Consider the following 22,109-nt stretch of genomic DNA (forward strand, 5'->3'; position numbering starts at 1 on the left):
TATCCCAGATTATTTAGGAAACATTGATCTAACCTGATGTCTCCTTAGCTACAATTCTTCAACTCTCTTCCATTCTCATTTTCCAGCTCAAGGCCCAGGCTTCTCTTTAACCATGTTTATCTTACTCCTAGTACAAAATGTACTATAGGAGGTGATTTTTGTGCTGGCAGGTGCCCTCAAACCTTTCCACCATCCTCCCTAAATCACCTTCCTCTTTAAGAGTAAACCGCACCCAACAAGCAGAAAAGCATCCCACTGATGCATGCACACACACATACACCTAGAGAAAATCCACACAGGCAGGCACACACACCTTGTGTGCTCCCCCGAGGAATCCTTATCCAACTGTACTGTATACATTTTAATGGCTGGTCATTGGCCCACCCGCCTCGCATTACCCCAACAGCGCAGGGGTCAATCGATAAAAGTGATATTGTGCTGTGCCCTTGCTAACATGACATCTTACAGCAGCAAGAGCACTGGCTCCTGGGGCGCTAATATAGTCTCATGATATGGAAATGGAGCCCTGCTGTGCAGGCAGCCCGCTGTCATTTTACGGTGGCAGCTCTGCTGCCGTGCATATGGTTAATAAAAGACATCCCTGCTCAGGTGTGTGGAGTGTGGCATGTCAATGCTTGCTTGCCACCATGCAGGCATATTGCAAGTGAAGAAAATCACATAGGTGACTTCGGACGAAACGGAGCGTTTATGCAATTCTCAGAATTAATTAAAGTGACTACGGTAGATTAATCTAAATTAATCAGTGAGGCTAGTCCAGTGAACATTTGCATGTAATTACATTAACATTTCATTTGAATTAAAAAGCATGAGTCAATCGCACATTAGGGGCAGATACGATCCAGCACAGGATATTAATATTTAAGTACAGCATATGAGGAACAATAGACGTCAACCCCAAGGATATTGAGTAGGGAAGGCTGGCAGGAACAGGATTAAGATTCTGCCATGCCCAGCAACATTATCAGCTTTCCTGAAATCCAAGGTTTTGAAACACAATTAATCAGAATAAAGTGGCCCAGGAATGAAAACTAATAACACATAGTGTAACATTTCCTCCATCGGTCAGAGCTGGGTCCACGGTCAAATCGGCTTCAGCCTGTAGAAAATGTCACTTGGGATATTTGTGGTAGGCTACAGTGTCAGTGAGGGTTCCATTGTAATGGGGAGAGCTGCAGTGGAGTGGCAGTTATTGCCTGGTGTCCATCATCTTCCACTACCACACCTGGGGAAATGGTGTGACAAGCTTGAGTGGCCTCAAGGACATCCATGCCTCCGTGCACAGAGCCAATGAACTGCCAAAACCGCTGTTGGATTCCCGCAACAGAGGTCACAGTTGGACAACCTTCAGAGAAGAAAACCAACAAATCTTGGGATACAAAGACACCTTCACCTTATTAAGTTCTTCTGAGAAAGGGAATTTTATTTGTCTGAAAAAGGGAATTTTATTTTACACTATTAAGGCTAAAATAATCAGGCTTGTTGAGGGAGACAATCAGTTTAAAATAGCCTTTGAAAGTCTTCAGTAACTCTGTGGTGAGATGAGGGAGTCTATTATTATGGGCTTATACAGGACAACCGTACCAGATGAAAACAGTTTGGCTTATTAAGGAACAAAGTGTGCTATTTGGAACTGCTTATCTGACAAGCAACAGCAGATTGATGCAGATTGCTTGAACGTAGTAATTGGTTCTCAGTGCAGCTGTACTGGGTCTGACTTCACAGATACAATATGGACAAGACTCATTTTCTACTATAGGGGACCATAAAGCAGAAGTTCACTAATATCCACTGGGCTGTACTGGGGAAAAAATGGGTCCCAACCTAGTGCTTGGGAACCAGTGCACTAGACTGTGGCCTGATCATTTTCAGCGGGTCTTTATTGACCAGCTGCCTGGCATCTGATATACAGAACAGTCCACGGCTGGTCTCTATCGCCTAGGGGCCACGGTGGGACCACAGCTTGAAAAAGGTGGGTTGGGTTATGCTCCTACTCTCCTGCCCTCCCCTGTTTACAATATGTAATGGCTGACTTTCCTCCACTTACAGTTCTCTCCATGCAAGGTAGCAGCGCCTATCAAGAGGATTCGATTATCCTGGCACAGATGAGGACTTTTAACCCTGCCCTTGGCCCCAGGGCACAGGGTCAGCCACAGATGAATAGTCCCTTGGGCATCATAGACGCAAATATTCGTATAGCGTTAGCTGGCGCTCTGCATCTCTGTGACCTTCTAAATGTCGCCATGTATTCCTCCTTTATTTTTTTAAAGGACAAGTCTTTCATACCCATCCACTATTTTGTTTCATCTTCAAGTCTGTCTTTCTCATATCAGGCTGCATCTCATGCCCTGCTGCAATAGCAACAGGGTCCATTTTCAGAGTCTGTGCTGCCAGGGTATGGGCATCCATATGAATGAGCTGACATAATGATGCCAAAGCGTCAGGGTGGGGTGAAAACAATGCTGATAATACAATATAACGGGAGGCATTTTTGCAGAACTTACTTTCCCTTTATTTTTGGCTTGTCAAAGAAAAGGAAGGGTGGTTAACCCTTTATGTGAGCTGAGGCGATCAAAGTTTCAGTACAGTAAACACAGAAAGGACGTTTAAGATGAGGAGCAGTCGATTCAGGCATTGACAAAGTAATTGTGGTTGCCAGTGAACCAGTACCAGAATCAATGGTGCGATCAGTTCAAATTAGCACATAGGTCGGGACTATTGAGGTCCGATGTCACTAATCATTCAAAGGGAAAGAAAGAGACTTCCTGATACAGAGTCATGATCTTTCAGTGGAATCTGCCTGACTGGCCCTGACACCCATGTAAAGAGCTTAAAGCGCAACAATCAGTCACTGACTGTGTGTGATAGTTCTTCCTTATAGGAAATAAAACGTAATTCCCATGGATATCACTTCTATAGGTCCATGAAATATGTTTAGTAAGCACTGGCATCACCCATATGACATTCTCACAATTTGCGGTCAGGGCACATTGAAAGGAAATGGCACCAATGTGACGGTCTCCATGTTCAACCACATTAACGCATTAATATTTGGACAAATAAATACATGAGTCCAAACAGCTCAAATAGAAGCTCACAATGCACATTGTGTGCTTGTAGATGGCTATTATGCTATTTGCCCTACAACAAAGTAAATTATTAATTCTCTTACAGACAGACCTTTATTAATCCTGGAGGAATTTCAGGCGTCATAGGAGCACTGCAGTAAGGATGAGACAATGAAGTAGTAACCCTAGTAACAAACTAATATAAAAGACAATAAAAGCAAGACAATATGACCTGGCTTTCTGGGCCTGGACTGGTCAGGTGTGTGCATAGTGTAGGCCAACAACAGTTGGAAATGAAGGCGAAGGTACAGTAACAGCTTGGGGGAGTGCTCCCAGTGACACTACCTCATATCCTGACACGAACAGTAGTTCAAAGCAGAAATATCCACTGAGTGATCTTTGGTAATCGCCCAAAGCGCCAACAGGATACAGGTAGGATGGATTTAATAAGAGCCCCCAAGATCAGTTTCATGACCCCCCCCCCCCCCCCCCCCTTTTCCCTCTGCTATCACAAAACTAAATGACGGGATGAATAGGATGAGTGACAAACTGGGATAGACTGACTGGATGGTGGGACACTGTATGGACATCAACTAAACAACTAAACTACTAAACTAAAATAAAACTCAAGACAGACTTTTTCATATACAGTATATATACTGTATATTATATTACTGAACACCTTCACGGACACGCCAGAGGCCAAAGCAAACTCATCTGTTTGCATACAGCAGAACAGGAGAATGCTGGCGCTTGATATAAATATACTGGTATGCCAGGAGCGGGTCATGATATATTGAACACTATTCGCTATAAAGTACCACAGGCGCTAAGAACTTTGCCATAGTGTTTGACTTTAATGTCCCTGCAGATACATTTATGCAAAGAGGTGTGAACTCTTCTCCGAATGGACTGTGAACTGTAATTTTCCAAAAATATGCAGTTTCGTCCACACCACCACAAACACATATACATGCGCACTCGAATTGTGTGCATGCCTAATGAAGACAAATAAGCGTATTAATGAGTGACTAACAGCAAGGTCTGCTATTGAGCAGACCTTGTGTCATAGGAAAACATCTGTGCTCATCTCATCTGACAAAATAACTTGGTCCCGTGCTCTTGACCTTGCTTACCAAAAGGATCAAAAGCACTTGCAGTACCTAAATGCCAGCCTCTGTCTTACAGAGGCTGACATTCAGGTTTATTTGGTCACAAAATGAGCCACAGTAATTGTCGATCTTCTAATAATATTGCTCAGTAATGGGATTGTAATAATCAATGTCACTGTACCAACATACATATACAAGCAATTACAGCTTCACTAAGCTTTGGGGAAAGTCATCTAAATGCTCTATAAACATCATTCTTCTCTCCCTCTGTTTTTAAGAGATGGCCATCATCCAAAATATTTTTATACGAACGATGTCCAGCAAGTGGAAACATCTTTCATAATAATAATGCAGATTCATTGCCCTGTTGTTTCTTCAAATAAATTGTAAATGTGCAAGGTGCTTTACAGAGATTGTACATTACATTCACCCATTCACACACACATTCATACACTGAACTGCTCATCCAGGAGCAATTAGGGGTTCAGCGTCTTGCTCAAGGACACTTCGACAGTAGCCTCGGAAACCCAGGCTTTTATTTTGATGATAGGAAGAAAAATAAAAACCTGGGTTAACATGCAATTTCTGGCATAGGAAGTGGCATGCGGAACATGGCACAAATCATGAACCAATAGGATCCATCGGCTGTTTTCAGCCGGTGGATCCGCCCCCTCTAGACCAAAATAGGCCTGTGTTAGGGAAGGCTACTTCGACAGTAACTGGGGGAGCCCGGGATTGACCTGGGAACCTTCTGGTTGCCAAGCTGCCACTCTACCCCTGAGCCACTGCCGCCCACAAATAATAGTAGATCAAAGAAACAGATAGGAACCCCACTGGCATGTTCATGGTGTGGACTTCCTTCTGTATGCCAACAGTGATCTACATAGAAAATCTCAGTTCACTGAATAGAATCAAAACAAGACTGACAGGGGTGAAAAGACACATGCTTTCATGTTCTTTCACCCCTGGTTAAAGGCAATGGTTGCATTCAGAATGATTTGATTTGTTTTTTGGAACCAGCCGGAAAGGCAACGTACGTTGCCGAGGCATATGAATTGATGTTGCTACTCATAAACGATACGGCAGGAATTATGTTGAAAAGAAAATAGCGAATGGCTATTTCAACGCCCTTGAGACCACAAAATACAGTACCTCAAGGGCCGGCCCGCTATCACGGGTGCCTCTCTGCTTTCTGCTTTCACTCGCACAGTTCCAGCTCTCACTGGTGCATCCTTTTTAGTTAAATGTGGGGGTTAAATGTGGGGGTTAGGTCTGCGAGTGGGCAGTGGGCAAGAACTGGAAATGTACGAGCAAAAGCTGCGACGCATCTAAAGCCCATTTGGTTGTACAGTATACTGTATGCAGTTCGGCATACAGTATGAGACACATTTATATTAACAGCAGCAGCCGTTTTTCAAAGTGACTGTCCCACTCTGCAGTTATTGATTGGATTTATTTAACATATTAATTTGGAATACGCAATGCCTTTGATGTGAGGACAAGAGGTGCGTTTTTTTAGACTGACAGCCGCAGCAGCACTTCTACTTTATCCTGTTGGATTCATTCATCATAATATGCTTCATATAGCCTACAATGCTGCTGGCCACCATGGAATCTAATTATTAGGTTAATATGAAAACAAGCGTTTTAAATGACTAGTTCACCCCAAAAATGAAAATACAAAAATATATTATTGAACTCAAGTTTCCATGGTGTGAGTAATCAATAGAAAAAAAGTCATTTTGGGGGTGACCCTCATTGGCTGGCCTTTTGTTAATAGGGAGAAAGGGGAGAAACTGAGAAAGTGATGTCTAGTTCCAGCGTCTGTTTATTGACAGCTTTGCCAAGCAGTAAACAACTCACTCTAGTGGCAGGGCTAAAGATGGCTATGTTGGTCAGTCTGTCAAAAACGTCGGGACGGATTGTTATTGAATTTGCTGTGCACATTCATGCTCCCCAGAGGATTACCCCAAATGAATTTGCACTCAAGATTTCTCCCAAATCTAATAGGTGGATTGTCATAAAACTTGCTAATGCATAACTGTCTGGAGGATGGACCCCAAGGATTTGAGAGATTTCATGGCTTTGATTGATGGGTGATTTGCTGATTTCTAGCTTCACCCTCAGGTCAAAATCTGAGATTTGCACACAAGATAATATACGGTATAATCTCATGTTTTCCTGCTTAACGTCTTACAATTAGCACACTTAAACATCTGATGTGCGCGCAGACTGTAATGGGTACGCGGCGTGAGAAAGAGTTTCGAAGAGATTCAAGCAAATGAGTTTGTTAAGCGAAGAGAGTTGAGCGGGGGAAATAAATGCTGTGTGAACATGGTACTGTTGGACGGACACAGACTGGAGGTGGAGGTGAAAGGAGTGGAGGCTGTGTTCTTCTGACAGGGAGAGTGATTTCCCTTGTGGTCAGACCTCTTGAATAATATTACAGCCGTCTTATGTGGGAGGCCTCCAAGGTGTGTGCTTACACTGCAGCATGCTGGGGGGAAATAGACAGTAGCTGACATGCCAACATAAGTGGCTCTGAACAAGGCCTATATGCCTTTGACGGCATAAAGGCTATTCCATGCTGTCTACTCTCTCTCTCTCTCACACACACACACACACACACACACACACACACACACACACACACACACACACACACACACACACACACACACACACACACACACACACACACACACACACACACACACACACAGAGAGAGAGACCAAACGCTTCGAAACTGGACATGCATTAAAGCTTAGAGATGCATAGCTCACTGCATACTGTTTGCCCCAGTGTACAGTGCTCTGGGCAGGGGGTGAAAGTAGGCCGGTCCGGTCTGTTAATCCGTACTTCCGTTCCGGCACATAGCACCGAGGGCTGCCAAAACCCACTTACAACCCAGAAAACACATCAAAGTTATGTCAATATAACCAACAGTTTTCTCATAAATTGCTTAAAAGTTGTGTGTTTGTGCACAGCTGCAGCACAGAGCTGCGTGTCTGTCTTTATCAGTGCTGAGGCAATCCCACTGCGGCACTGCCTTTCCAAAACTGTTGCGCGGTGGTGGAAAGTAACTACTGTAAGTACTGTACTGTAATTTTACTTTAGTTGCATGTCCATTTTTCAATACTTACATCACATGACTACAGAGATAATGTGTACCGATTTGAGTGAGGTTTAGACAAAAAGGAGTAAAAAATTGTTCTGTCTGCAGAAAGAAATCAGGCTGCACCATATGAGGTGGTAAAGAAAGTCAGGCCTGTCAATTACGTAGTGCGACAGCCGGGCTGCCGGAGCCCACCTGTGGTCCTTATAGGAGAAGAGCTCTCCCCAGCCCAGAAGCAAGAAGTGAGAGAGCTGTTGGGGCGCGCCACAGATGTGTTTTCAGAACTGCCCGGCCGCACTATACTGCCATACAGCACAATATCTACACCAGCCCGGGGAAGATAATCAGATAAAGGCCCTATCATATCCCCGAAGCCAGACGGCTGGCCATCAGAGAGGAAGTGAGGAAGATGCTCGAGCTCGGAGTGATAGAGGAATCGCGCAGCCCATGGTCCAGCCCCATTGTCATCGTACCAAAACCCGATGGCTCCCTGAGGTTCTGCAATGATTTCCGGAAATTAAAATGAGGTCGCCGCCTTAGACGCTTACCCCATGCCCCGCGTGGACGAGCTCATTGAGCAGCTGGGGCCAGCCCGCTTCGTCAGCACCCTGGACCTGACCACTGACCAAGGGTTAATGGCAGGTCCCACTAACCGAGAGAGCCAAGGAGAAGACGGCGTTCTCCACTCCAGAAGGACTGTTCCAGTACACGGTCCTTCCATTCGGGGGCCACGGAGCCCCCGCGACGTTCCAACAGCTGATGGACCGGCTTCTGAGACCCCATCGTGACTACGCAGCCATCTACTTAGATGACATTGTGATCCACAGCGCCACCTAGGACCAACACCTACAACTACTGGAAGCCGTGTTAGGAGCACAGAGAAGGGCCGGGCTCACAGCCAATGCCAAGAAGTGCTGGGTGGGCCTGACAGTAGACAGACTATCTGGGCTATACCATTGGACGGGGCTGCGTGAAACCGCAGAGCCGGAAAGTAGAACGCATCAAAGAGTGGCCTCGGCCCACAACGCAAAAACAGGTGAAATCATACAAGCTGACCAGACAGAACCTGCCCAAGCACGTGACGTGGGCGGCCGAAGCAGAGGCCGCCTTCCAGAAGTTGAAGACCGCTCTGTGTGAGGAACCAGTTTTGGTGGCCCCTGACTTTACAAAGCCTTTCCTCCTGCACACCGACACCTCAGGGACGGGCGTTGGAGCCGTCCTCGCACATGAACAACCAGAAAACTTCATGAGAGAAATTATGCCACAGTAGAAAAAGAATGTCTCGCCATAAAATGGGCTATCCACCACCTGAAGTATTACCTATGGGGACCACGCCCCGTTAAAGTGGATGTCCAGAAACAACGACTGAAACGACAGAGTGGCGTGCCGGTTATTGGAGCGGTTAAATCCCACACGCAAACGCCTTGTCAAGGATGTTTGAAGACGAAAGAAGTGAAGCCCGCGGACCACCGGCGAGCTTAAAGGGGGGGATATGTGGAGTGTCACTGGGGTCCGCCAGGTGAGTGAGCCCCTCAGCATGGGAAATCAGTCGAGGAGGAGCAGAAGGCAGGAGAAAACCAGACCCCAGAGAGTTATGACACTTACGTCGACTCTCATTGTAAGCGTGGAAAGCTAGCTTAGCCTAGCTTACTGGAGCCTGTTCTCATTCTTAGCGAGCCTTTGCTGCTCTTCAGCCCCATCCGCCCCCATTATAACTGAGGCATTTTCACTCGCTGGTAAGTTGCTGGTAAGTAGACTAAATCACGTCTTTTTCCCCCTTTTAATAATGTTGTCTACCTTGGAGAGGCCTGTGAATGCGTTAAAAGGGGGGAAAATACGTAATTTAGTCTACTTACCAGCGATGAAAATGCCTCGGTTATAATGGGGGCGAGCAGCAGAGGCTCGCTAAGAATGAGAACAGGCTCCATGCGACGCCACTTTCGGTCTGCGGCGAGATCAAAGCATGACGCCACTCTCCACGCTGGAAAAAAAACTCCCCAAGCTGACGGTCGGGCTCATGACGGTAAGACACACACTCCACTTGTCACCTCCAGAAATGCTAAATGTTACATACCGTATGCTAATGTAGCGTCTCTCTGTTCTAGGCATTATAGGAGCCTGCTGTGCTTACCTGGAAAGGCACTAGAAAGGAGTAGTGCATGTGAATGGAAACGCACTAGACCAAGTAGTGCATGCTTATAGAAACGCACTAGAATGAAGTAGTGCATGTGAATGGAAAGGATCTTGGATGAGAGGCCATATGGACAGCATTCGTTATTCCCCGGACCGGGTAGATTCTACAGTATGTTACAGTACTCACCTTGAACTTACCTTACAGAGTGGGGCTCTGCTGTTGCTGTCCATCTTTTTTTCTAAATAAAACTGCGCTAACTGCAACGTGTTGGTTTGGTTGAGTCGACTTACCTTACATGCACAGCTTTATTTTCTAAACACACAGTGAGTTTGATTCATCGTTCAGATATTTTACCATAGCCAGTTCTCTCTTGTAAATGCGATTTCTCCATCGGCTATTTTCACAATTGCAGCCAGAGGTTATTGATAGCACTTTGGGGTTCTTGGCATAGATGTTTGGGAACCCATGTAAACCTACGTGTTCTGACAACCAAGTGATATTCAGCGTTGTTTAACCACTTAGACCCTCTATACCTAATAAAACCTGAGTTACATGGTACTTAGTGCACTGTTGTCATTTTTAAATCTACACCACATCTATTTGTAGCAAATGCTCCCCACAGAATAGGGATGCTGGGGTTCAAGTGGTTAAAAACTATGTACAGTATGCGTGCCAATGTTCCCTCATTACCTTAGCCTTATGGTCCCTCAAAACTATCACTAGCCTAACTCTATCCTAACTCTAAGCTGAGGGAACACAGGCCAGGGCTGAGGGAACATACTGTAGCATTACACCCACCCAAACATTAGCTACTAGGACAATAGGGAAATAAATCACATGGGGGGCAAGAAAATGGTACTCTCAGTATTTATTAATTTACTTATTTATATTAATCAACTTTAATTCCTCATGACAATTAGCTCCACAGGATGAATTCATTATTCATGACAGCAGTAGGTCATGTGACTTTGTTCACACTACTGGGTTTGAAATAAATCAGTACTTGCACCTGAAACTGAACTTGAAGCAAAACTACTCAAGCTACTTTCTGAATGCCGTTGTCTGTTCATCCGTTGGTCTTCTTGTCGATCAGTACAACTGTGATACTGTAGATGTCTTCCAAAACGTTCTCCAAAAGGAGAGATCTGTATAGCATCGCCCCGCCAATAGAACTACTTTGCTCAGACTATAAAGCTTCCTCTGTAAACATAGGAAAGTAGCCATCTTTAAGGCACGACACAGCAAACTGTTTGAGGAGAAAGAACTGAAAGAGGAAATTGTCCAACACAAAAAATCCTAAACTAATTAAAGCAATGGCACACTCTGGAAGAGGTTGTGTTGTGTTGTTACCTTGTCATGATGTAACGAGTGCAATTGGCAAGATATATCACTGCGCAAAATTAGGAATAATTAATCCAAAAATGTCTCCTCATTGACTTCCATTGACGAAACAGCTCTCAAAGTTACTCTTTTAGCACATATTGTAAAGAAACACAAACAAAGCTAATTATGGCAATATATAACATCCCAAAACCTAGTATGGCATTTGTTTTAAATAAAAAAATATATATATATCTGTCAATGTTATATGAGATACAAATGGTTCCTGTGTAAATAAGCTGAAACTTACTAGGATCTCCTTTTAGTTGACCTTGTACCAGTGATTTGTACTGTCAAGAAACCGTACTTTTTCCTATGCAACCTTCTAATAAATTCTTCAATCAATCAAACTTGATTCTACTATTTGAAGATCCCAATCCGCAGGTCCAGTCCAGTCCTTCCTTCTTCTACAGAAAATGTCTAAATCAAAAAGAAGTTGATATTTTGTATTAAAAGCAAATGCCTTACTGGGTTTTGTGATGTTATACATTGTGTTTAGATGTGCTAAAAGGGTTTGATTGCTGTTTCAACGTACAATGGAAGTCAGGAGCGTTCTTTGAATTATTCATTTCTAATCAACAGAGCAATGAAGCAATATGTATCTCGCCAATCGGACTCGTTAATTCATAACAAGGTACAGCAACTATACAACCCAAGCCTCCAAAGTGACCTATTGCATTGTCATTGATGTGCAAAACAAATCATTAATACAAAATCTAAGAAATGAGTGCTGTTAAAAGCTTGGTTAGACATTACATTAACTTGATTAGATCATAATCCCCGTCTCCCATTAGGTAGGTTGAGCTTGCGCAAGTCAGTGATGACACTGAAGCAGTGACACAACAAAACGCTTGGGTTCAGATTCAGCTCAAATAAATTAAGATGTTAACATGGAGCAGATTCGACTGCAGTGTCACACAAAGGTCAATGAACCCCGTGATGGCAATAATAGGATCTGAATGTGATTTATTGCTAGACTAATACACTGTTTATTGCACTATAAATTCACTATAGCGTGCATATGCTGTAGCATGGCCTGCGTTTAGCCTGACACGTTGAGAAACGTTGGCACATTATTACCATTACCGCTGATGGCCTTTGGGACAAATTGAATGCACTTAAAGTTATGGTATGGTATCTATTATGTAGAAGGCTCTATAGAAGGGTGGCATAATGCAAATGCATGGACCATGGAAATACTATTACTTTATCCCCTTCATGGCATACATGGAAACGGTACTGTAGATGTAAATACCCTTGAAGATGACACTGCTGATTGTTCCTTTGCTACTGACACACTAAATGAGCAATGAACAATGTTAAAAACATAGAAAATAGTGTTCCGTACTGAGTGTATCCTGGTCTGCCCACCAATTAGCTGAGGAGAAACGTCACAAATCAGTTCCATTAGTTGAACAAATCAAAGTTGTACTTGTCAATGAACAACACACACCGACTTTGCCGAAATGCTGACTCCTTAACGAACAATCTGTGGAGCTACAGCCTTGAGCCCTGGCGCTCTTGTTAGTCTTTGAGATTTGTGCGTCGGTGTGAAGCATTGGAAAGCTTGGCTGCAGGGCTCAGGAATGTCTTTTAGGATGGAATCTTGGTTTACTTCGGCTCAAAAAGCAGCCTGTTTATCAGTCATCAGGAACATTTGGCTTTTTCATGGTCCGACTTTGACTGCACCTGTTCCCACACGTGTTTCTGTCCGTCTTTATAAATATGCAAACAGCTGGAATCAGTAGTGCTGACAAAAAACCATTTGGTTTCTGGACCCGATACCTCTCTATGGTTTTATCCACATGCTGCTAAACACTATCATATTAGTGTACATGTCTAGCACTGTGTATTATGTATGTAGTGGTGGATACCCAAGACCACCACTCCCACCCCTTTACATAGTGTGTATGTATGCCTTTTGTGGCGACTGAGAACATATCTAGTGGAATAATGAACCTGAAAGGGTAGATGGTAAGTCCCCAAGGGCAATGCTGTGTCAGCAGTTATACAGATGCAGAAAACAATAGCAGGAATAAAGTGACAGGGGGAAAAGACTTGAAATAATGAGTTCCCCCCCCCCCCCCCCCCCCCTGCCATCTCATCCATTCTTGGATGTGATTGGATGTCCCCTCTTATGGGGAGGGTGTTTTTGGAAATATCACACCAGGGCATACATGCATAATGCTGACGCAGATGTTTAGGCTCTAACAGTAGTTTGTCTTATAAATATGTGTCTAGTAATACTTGTGACTAATTATGTACACAGTATGTAGTGTTCCTAGCTCTGTAGTTAATTAGATGTATTTGGTCCTATACTTCTGTCTCAAGTTATTCCCAACTGTCCCCACTCTGTCCAATGCGAGCCTTCTACTACCGGCTTCAAGCCAAACGGTAGCTGTGGCCCAGAAGTAGAAAGCTTGGTCATTTGTGCAGTAGGTTACCTGCAGGAATAACTTCCTGTCTTCCCCATGAGTACTGTGTGAGAGCGTGTGTGTGTGTGTGTGTGTGTGTGTGCGCGCGTGCACGGGCGTATGTGAGTGCATACGTTCTCGCACGTGTTTGTGATGGGGATGGGGGGGTCAACCCAAAGACAGAGAAGGTGCCGCAGTCCAGTTTTCAGTGAAGGCCCCAAAGTCCACTGCAGGGGTCCCGCTGGGCGTGACGAGGTCCTGCTCGGCAGGGGAAATGATCTCGGCCAGGGTGACGTAGGTGCCCGCCAGGAAGCCGATGAAGCCCACCACGGCAATGAGGAGGTCCTTCACCAGCATGGCCGGTCTCAACTGCCGATCCGAGAAGGTGATGAGCTCCACCAGGGGAGGGAAGATGAGGGCCAGGGCGCTGCTGCTCACCGCCCCCACCAGCGAGATGACCAGGTCCAGGCGAGGGATCAACACCGCCCCGGAAACTGTGAGCCAAGGAAGCGGACAGGAGGTGGAAATGAAGAAGGTAATGAAGGTAAGAGAAGAGAGGAAAATGGAGGGTAAAGGATACATTTGAATGGAAATGAAGGGTGATATATGAGAGAGAGAGAGAGAGAGAGAGAGAGAGAGAGAGAGAGAGAGAGAGAGAGAGAATGCGGGAAGGAGGCGTTAAGAGGGTGAAGCAGTGCAGAGGATTTAATAGAGGGATATGGAGGCGAAGTGGAAAGAGGGAAAGAAAGACAGCATGGACAAGGTGGTGGGGGGTGGAGGGGCGGGAGGAAAAAAGGTAGAGAAAGAGCGTAGGTCATCAACTCAAGCATGGGAAACAGCTGTCTTATGAGACACATACCAATCCATCTTCCATACTCCAGGCTCACGCACATCATTTAGCATACGACACACTCCACGTCGTTGCTGCAGAAACCTCGCATCTCCATATTTCAACTTTTTAAGTTTGTTTCGTAAAATTCATGCCCTACTTCCTGATACACGAATGTTGCACAGAAATAGTGAAAATAGCCGATCAACAAGGTCACAACGCGTTGCATTGTGAGCTTGTAGATCGTCTGTTTTCACAATTTTTGAATGTTTTTAAAATAATAATAAAAATGCAATGGTTTTTGGACATACAAGGTTTCCACCCGACAACAACAATGTGCAGGATACATGAACCCGCCCCCATCAAACTCCCGTTCCCCGTTCCGTCTCGATTTCCCTCCCTCATTCTGTCTTATTCCTACATTTACATTGTGCTGTGCCTGGAAAAACCCTGCTATCGCCTGCAGAAAATGATTGGATCACATGGAACATGAAAGGTGCAGCGGTTGAGACCTCGGGGTCTGACTGGGCCACCCTGTGCAACAGACGACTCACTGTTGGGGGGAGGGGACTGGGGTGCAGAGGGAACTGTCAATAAGCACTGGAAGCTTCCAGTTTTAAGTTGGCCTTCTAATTACAGTTTTTTTTTTTTTTTCAGAAGAGTGGAGGAAGTGTGGGGCAGTTGTACAGTATCTATATGACATGCTGACAGTAATCCTGCTCGAGTCACAAGTCCATGGCTGGCTTAAAGTACTGATTCAGAATTTGTTCTGACTGTATTAAAGCTGTACAATCTAACTATTTGTGAATAAAACGGTATTTCTTCCCAATCTGTATGTTAATACAAAATCCAGCTACAACAATTACAGAGGGGCCCACTTCGCCAGTGTGCAGCAAGCTTCCCCATGTCAACGATCTAGGGAGGGGCTCCTCAATTCTGGGAGCTTTGGGATCTGGGAACCAAGACTTCATGTCCCAAGTTCAAATTAGTCCCATAAAACAGAATGAACTAACGGAAATCAGCAGTCCTCAGGAAGAATATTAACTATATGGGATCAAATAATCCAATATGATGTGAGAGATGCATTCAATCCATTTTTAATAAAAAAACTTCTTTGAATTCTGAATTCTGCTGGCGATCAAAGACCAGAACAGACAATAGCAGTTCAACAATCTCTAATTTTTTTTTCTTTTTTCACTCTATATATTAAAAATGCATGGAATAATAAAGGTTGGCAGAAAAAAAAAGCGTTATCGAGCCCATTCAAAGGTAATGCAGATTAATCCGGGATGAGAGCATTACTTTTCAAAAAAGACCTGAGGACTGTAAATCACTCAACTTTCTCAATCAATGGACATGAATAAAATGTTATTCGATCACCTGAATAAATTGTATAAATTTATATGTGAAGCATAACATTATTTGCACAGTGTTTGTTAAATATCTACTGTATATGTCTATCACTGTGCTATTACAATACCAAATATTCAGTCGGAACATGACACAGACATGCACACACTTTTATAATCAGTTCACATTTTAATAACTGTCTATGCACAAGCCACAAGGTCAGATCAAAATGTTTAACCATGTTTATTACGACCATCAGGGAGCATTTAGTATGAGAACGTCGAACCTATGTCCGTCTGTCAGTCAGTCACGGTAATCAACAACTTCTCAGTCAGCTGCGTCTGTTAGGGGGGAAAGGCGGATCACGTTACCACTGTGCTAGCGAGAGGCGGATCACATTACCGCTGGCATCGCCTAAAAAACACCATGGTCGTTGGCCAAAGACACGACGAACAGTTTGTGCCGTATTTAGAAGCTCTGACCTAACGGTCTCCACTTGCCATTGGAGTGTTACTTGTTTTTATGTATTTTGTGAGTCATATTAAAGTATATCTGCAATATATCTGTTAAACATTTTTGTATTCAATTTACAATGTTACTGTGTGTATGTGTGTATGTGTGTGTGTGTGTGTGTGTGTGTGTGTGTGTGTGTGTGTGTGTGTGTGTGTGTGTGTGTGTGTGCGCGCGTGCACGTGTTTAAGGAGGCTCACGTGCGTACATGTGCATGGTATTTGTTATGTGAGACGATGGGATTCCCCGTTTAACAGTTCAAGGCGAGGCTGTAGAGAACCATGATCTTCACTATCTATGAGAGTAACACATAATATGATATTGTAATGCTGAGCAAACACTCCTTACTGCTGAGCCCCAACAACGTGGTTGTATCTCTGCTTTGTTTCCACCCGCACTCCTCTCTGGAGAGACACTATGCTATTGATCACATCGTTGAAGCAAGACTCTGCAGACATCCACTCTCGTGTGTGGTGGGCTGTCGAACACCTTGGGTAATGTTACACGTAGGAGAACCCTGGCGGCCAGGACGGCTTCTCCTGTCCGGCCCGTAGCCCAAACACACAAGCTCCCCAAAGACCATGGGAGCTCCTGTGTGTCTCAGCTCCATTGACTAACTGTCTGCATCGCCCTCCACTGTACATCGCTACCTCAGGACAGTGTGCATTAGTATGAGACGAATAGCCAGCACTCCAGAGTCCTTCTGGTACTTTTGAATAAAGGCACGGGCATCAGGGGTCATCAACATGTCCGCACACGGACAGATGTGTCCGTGGCAAGACTTTGTTTTGTCTGTGGCAATTATTATAATTTTCTTATTACTGAATTACTGAATGTCAGTCTTTTTCCCCTTCAGAATATGTATGACACTTATTTACTAAGAAACACTTGTTCACTAGTACTAGTGGTTCTCAAAAGTTTTATTTGCAAGGACCCCCATAACACTGAGTGTGTACAAATGGAACCATTTGTACACTCTCAGTGTTATATGTTATGGTCATTCAGGGCTATCTCTTTAATGGGTTTCTGGTAATATTATTGTCTTCTCATTTTGCATGTCAGTGGCAAAAAATATTTTTACAAAAATGTCCACCACAAGCCAGCATGGTGATGACCCCTAACGGGCATACATGGTCGCGTTTCGGCGTAAGCCTTCCTCAGTGTGTGTCTTTGTCAATTTGTAGGGTTCAGTAAAAAATGGCAAATTTCAGCGTGATGCCCGACGCACAGTGCATCATGCGTGTCATGGTAGCGGCGGCACTGGCTACTGCACCAAGTATGAAAAGTTAACATTTGTGTTACAATTTAAAATGTAGGCATTTAGCAGACGCTCTTAATCCAGAGCGATTTAAAATAGCAAGGTAATACATCAATACAACAACATCAATACATCAAACGTATAGAAATAGTAATCTAAGAAAAAAATGTAGGTAGACCAAGCACCTATTCAGTAAAAACTTTATAAAAAACTGATTTTTTTTGCAAAGTTGCAAAAATCAGAAAAAAAAAAATCAATCCTGATCAGAAAGAAATACAAAACGGGTGGCAGTGTGCAAACGTGATTGACATAACGTGAAGTTTTTTTATTTTATTTACATGCTCCGAAATTCACGCCGATATTCGGCCGAAAAAACGCAGCAGTGTGAAAAGACCTTTAGTCTGTTGTTCTAGACAAGAAGCAACACTAGACATTTCAATAATCAACATGGTAGACTGAAATATAATAGGAGATCTGATTCAGCAAGCTTGATCTTCAAGGGCAGTGGATTCCAAAGTGTTTGAGCTCTGGTACAAAAGAAAACGTTGTCACACGCTGCTGCAGTATGTGTGTGTGTGTGGGGGGGGGGGGGGTCCATACAGAAAGAAAACATTCTGGTTATTTGAAGCACAACTGAGGTTAGATTTACAATCTGTATTCGCTGTGCGAGATGTGTGATATTGACACAATGACCCATGAGCAGCTGGGCTCCCGGTCCAATTACAGGACAAGATCTTCTTGAGCTCCGACAACACCAGGAGGGAAGCAGTTTTTGAACTCTATATTTTCTTTTCCAAAATAACTCCCTCTCCTCTCCTCCTTCATGCTGCTAACAAGGACATCAAAACAAATCTTCCTCTGAGACAACCTTGGGAGAGAGCTCTGTCTGAGTTTCATTGTTTCTCCAACAATGTTCAGATCATGCCACAGCATGCCTCATCAGTCTTCAACTAGCCAAAATGTGCACATGTGCCCCCCCTGCCTTTCCGCTCGCATCACAACACTGATATTTCCTTACTGTACAAGGCACCCAAAGGCATGGCACCCCATACCTTAACACAACGGCTGCCACCATTCACTTACACTTTATTTTGAAGAGCCCCGGAAGCTTCGTGCATGTGCACACGTGTGTGTACACTGACAATCCAGGAAGGAGATCAGTTTGTTTACAAACGGTCGCAAAACTAAAATCCTAACCAGGGCCGACCATCACGGCATAGTGTAGCCGTGAAAAAGTGCAGTTCTCGCCCTCCTCTGCGTTATTTGCACCTTATTCAGAGATACAGACGTTTTTATGTTACAGCATAGAATAAGAGTCAATGGAGAATAGACGCTCCACAATGCTTCCAGGCACAGTTTTTTCTTTCACCAGCACCCGTAGCAAGCGTCTGAGATGCGGGTTACCATGGTAACCTTATCTCGTCTGTGAACGAGGTTGGCTACAGGGGCAGCCGTTGTGTTAAAGGCCTGATCTAACCCTACAACTCCCTCCACTCACTTAGATCAGCTAACACAGGAATGCTCCAAAACTGTGTAATAAACTCCCCATTGATGTCAGTACTGCAGAATCACTCCCAAATTTCCACCGTAATCTGAAGACTCACCTCTTCAAACCATTTATGCTAGTGGCTGGCCAAAATATGTCTACTATGCAGTAGGGTTGGGTACCGAAGTCGGTACTTTTATTGGTATCGAATGCATGACGTCGGTACTATCGAGTATCGGTTCACGTAAAAACAAACGGTACCTCGTTTCGATACTCTTGAACGCACCCGTGGCCGGTCGCATCCGTAACAACATTGAATTGCTTTAGTAAACTTGCGTAGTTGCGTTACTGTGAAAATGGCCCACAACTGAAAACATCCGACAATAGCCAATAATATTATTATGATGATCCAACGTCTATGATCTCCAGCTGTGACACTGTGTGAGCATCGATCGTCACCTCTCCCCAGTCCCCACGCTGACGCTCTGGACCAGAGCTACTCTCCCCATAGCCTCTCCCCCTCCCCGCTCGCTGCTCTGTCTGGCTTTCACCCTCTCCGTGTTGAAGAAGTGAAAGCCTTTTTCTGTGTCGTATATAAAAATGTGTCTTTAGTTCCGACCGTCTAGAAAAAGTAATTGATCGGTTGCGCAGGGCAGACAGCCTCTGTGTAACTCCATGCTGCTCGTTCATGTTTGCAGTAGACGCGAACGCGCATTCACGTTCAATGGAGTTGCATTCAGCAACGCAAATTGTTGATGTGAGGTTTAAGAAAAAAGAGAAGCAAGGTTTTATTGTCACTACTCAGGGACAAGAAGCAAAATGCAATGTTGTGATCAAGGTGATAATAATAATAAGAAAAACTAAGATAAGGTAAGATGATGATGATGATAATAATAACAATAATAGTAAAAATAATAAAATCAATATAATCAACAGTATAGCCATAGAATAGCTGTATAAAGAATGTGTTCTATTGCAGACAAACACTTGTATATAAAATAGCAGCCATAGTAGTAATAGTAGTCCCATCAACTACAGTAAGCCTACTACTTGACATGAAAATGGCTGTCTTAGGCGGCCTTAATAACCTATTGTGTAAAATAGCCTATAGAAAAAAGTTAATAATAATAATAAATAAAAAAGTATCGAAAACAGTATCGAAACAGGTATCGTATCGATTCCCAGGTATCGAAAAAGGTATCGTATCGATTCAGAGGTGAACGATACCCATCCCTACTATGCAGACATATCTTGGTCACTCGTTCTCATGTCAAGTACTGCATTCAGCTGCGTATGTATGTAGGTTACTAGGTAGGTAGGTAGCCGTGTCAGGGACCAGCATTTAATTCTAACAACAATCATTAACAGCCAATGAGGGACCAGCATTCCTGGTGATGCCAGTGGTGATGTCACTGGCATCACCATGGTGATGCAAGTGGTGAGCGCACCTGATGGCATAGGCCATACATGGCCTACTTGTGCACAAATTGCATGTTGGCACCTCGACAGAGTGTAGTTCTAGTTTGTGTCTGTATCTGTTTTTCTCAACAAAATGTTAAGTATACACTTCTATACTTTTGAAGTTATCCCACCTCAGAGCACATCAGTATTTTCAGCCTTTCCTATACACATTAATTGGTGTTTGCTAGAAGAGAGAGTGAAGGGAGGAATTTTTACACTTAAGATGTGTTTTTTTACATCACCTGATTCGCACAGGTCTGCTCTCCGATTTAATCCAAAGAGCTAAGCTGTGATGTATACATTTTGAGTTAAGACCCATGTCCCTCTGCACGGTAGCAATTAGTACACATGGGGCTGTTTCATGCTTAGCCTCATATCATATATCATATCATGTATCATTATAGGTGAAAAGTTTCCAAAATTGATAAAAGAACATATTTACAAGCTGATACAAAAGCAAGTAGATTGGCTATTTTCACTATCCACACGATGAAGTATATAGGCCAGGCGAGGCTGTAATTTTTCCATAGACTTTTACAAAAAAAATTTTTTATATCAATTATTTTAAGCCAAGAATCAAGCCATCCAGGATCCTGGTGAATCATGATCATAAAACCTTTGATTCTGTTCAAAGAAAGACGCAATATTTGAATATTTAATTATATGATATACTACATTTAATAAATACCCCATTGTTTGGCCGTTTTACATTTTTTCTTTTCACAGAATCAAAGGTTTTATGATCATGATTCACCAGGATCCTGGATGGCTTGATTCTAGGATTAAAATAATTAATATAAATATTTTTGTTAAAGTCTATGGGAAAAATACGCCCACTGCTATGCTCTATAGCCCTTATAGTGGTTAATGTCTGCAATGTCCACTGCAGAGAATAAATGACATACATTTTTCTCCACTACTTGCACTATCACTGCATTACCACACTTAGGCCTCTCTTCTCAAGCACTGCTTCAATCAATCTCCAAGTGCTCTGTTTCTTGTCTTTCCATCTCTCCTCCTCCCCATTTTCAACTGACTTTCCCAATACCACCTATCATTTCTCATCTATAACATGGGTGACTGCAAGACCCTCTTGAATGCCGTTCTCCCCCTCAATTTGCTATCCATGGACCCCTTGTAACCCCACCCCATCATTGCCATCTCTATCCATGTAATTTATTGTTCCCTTAAAGCCCCCATCATTCCCATGTTCTTTCCATCTCCGATGCATCCCCTGACTTCCATCTCCCAGTTCAATTCTGTAGTTCTCAGTCCATCTTTTTCTCCTCATTTTAGTTGCCCCCCACCCCCACCCCACCGATCCCCCTCTGCCTTACGTTCACGCTCAAATCCCTCTCTCTAAAATGAAATACTCTAAAGAGATGAAGCCTCTCCCGTTTACTCTGTTCTTGTGCAAAATGGAAACCATTAAATAATGAAATGTAATAAATCATGGAGTACAGTATGTCCAATAGCAATTACAGCACACACATTAATTGCTAGACATACATTTCCCCATACTGTACGCACATGTACACTAACACACAAACAACTATGACCTGAACTCATGGGAGCTCAGGTCTCTGCCAGGTCAGGTAGGTTATTGTGGCCTTCTGGTGGTGTAATAATAGGCTAATATGAAAAGGTTGCCATTTATTCCTCTGTCTTTCACGGTAATCGGACGCTGCGTTCATGATTTGAGGCATTTTGTTCAAAACGGACCACTCTGGCAAACTTTGGAAGCCAATATTAGCCAATCATGATGGAATATGAAAAAATCTATATTGTCTTCTGTCTTGATCACATATATAATATACCATAGAGATACTGTGCACCAATTTGTGTGATGTTAGGACGAAATCTGTAGGTGCAATATAAAAATCTGCCTCCTGGTGGCGCTATAACAGGCTGATCAGAAATATTTGGGGCAGAGGTTCTGCTCTGGCATCCAGGGAGTGTGCATGCACACTTTT

At 43.6% G+C, this 22,109-nt stretch overlaps 1 protein-coding gene across 1 annotated transcript in view; it reads right to left on the minus strand.

Moving 5' to 3' along the window:
* Positions 1 to 10,494: 10,494 nt before the first annotated feature.
* Positions 10,495 to 22,109, minus strand: part of slc36a4 (solute carrier family 36 member 4) — a 177,619-nt gene continuing 166,004 nt past the window's right edge. Inside the window, exon 11 of the mRNA XM_080731754.1 lies at positions 10,495 to 13,736. Within this exon, the coding sequence (XP_080587880.1) occupies positions 13,411 to 13,736 (326 nt within the window). The 3' untranslated portion in view covers positions 10,495 to 13,410. The remainder of the gene's footprint in view (positions 13,737 to 22,109) is intronic.

This window comes from Nannobrachium achirus (assembly GCF_963921795.1).
Source record: "Nannobrachium achirus genome assembly, chromosome: 8".
Classification (NCBI taxonomy): Eukaryota; Metazoa; Chordata; class Actinopteri; order Myctophiformes; family Myctophidae; genus Nannobrachium; species Nannobrachium achirus.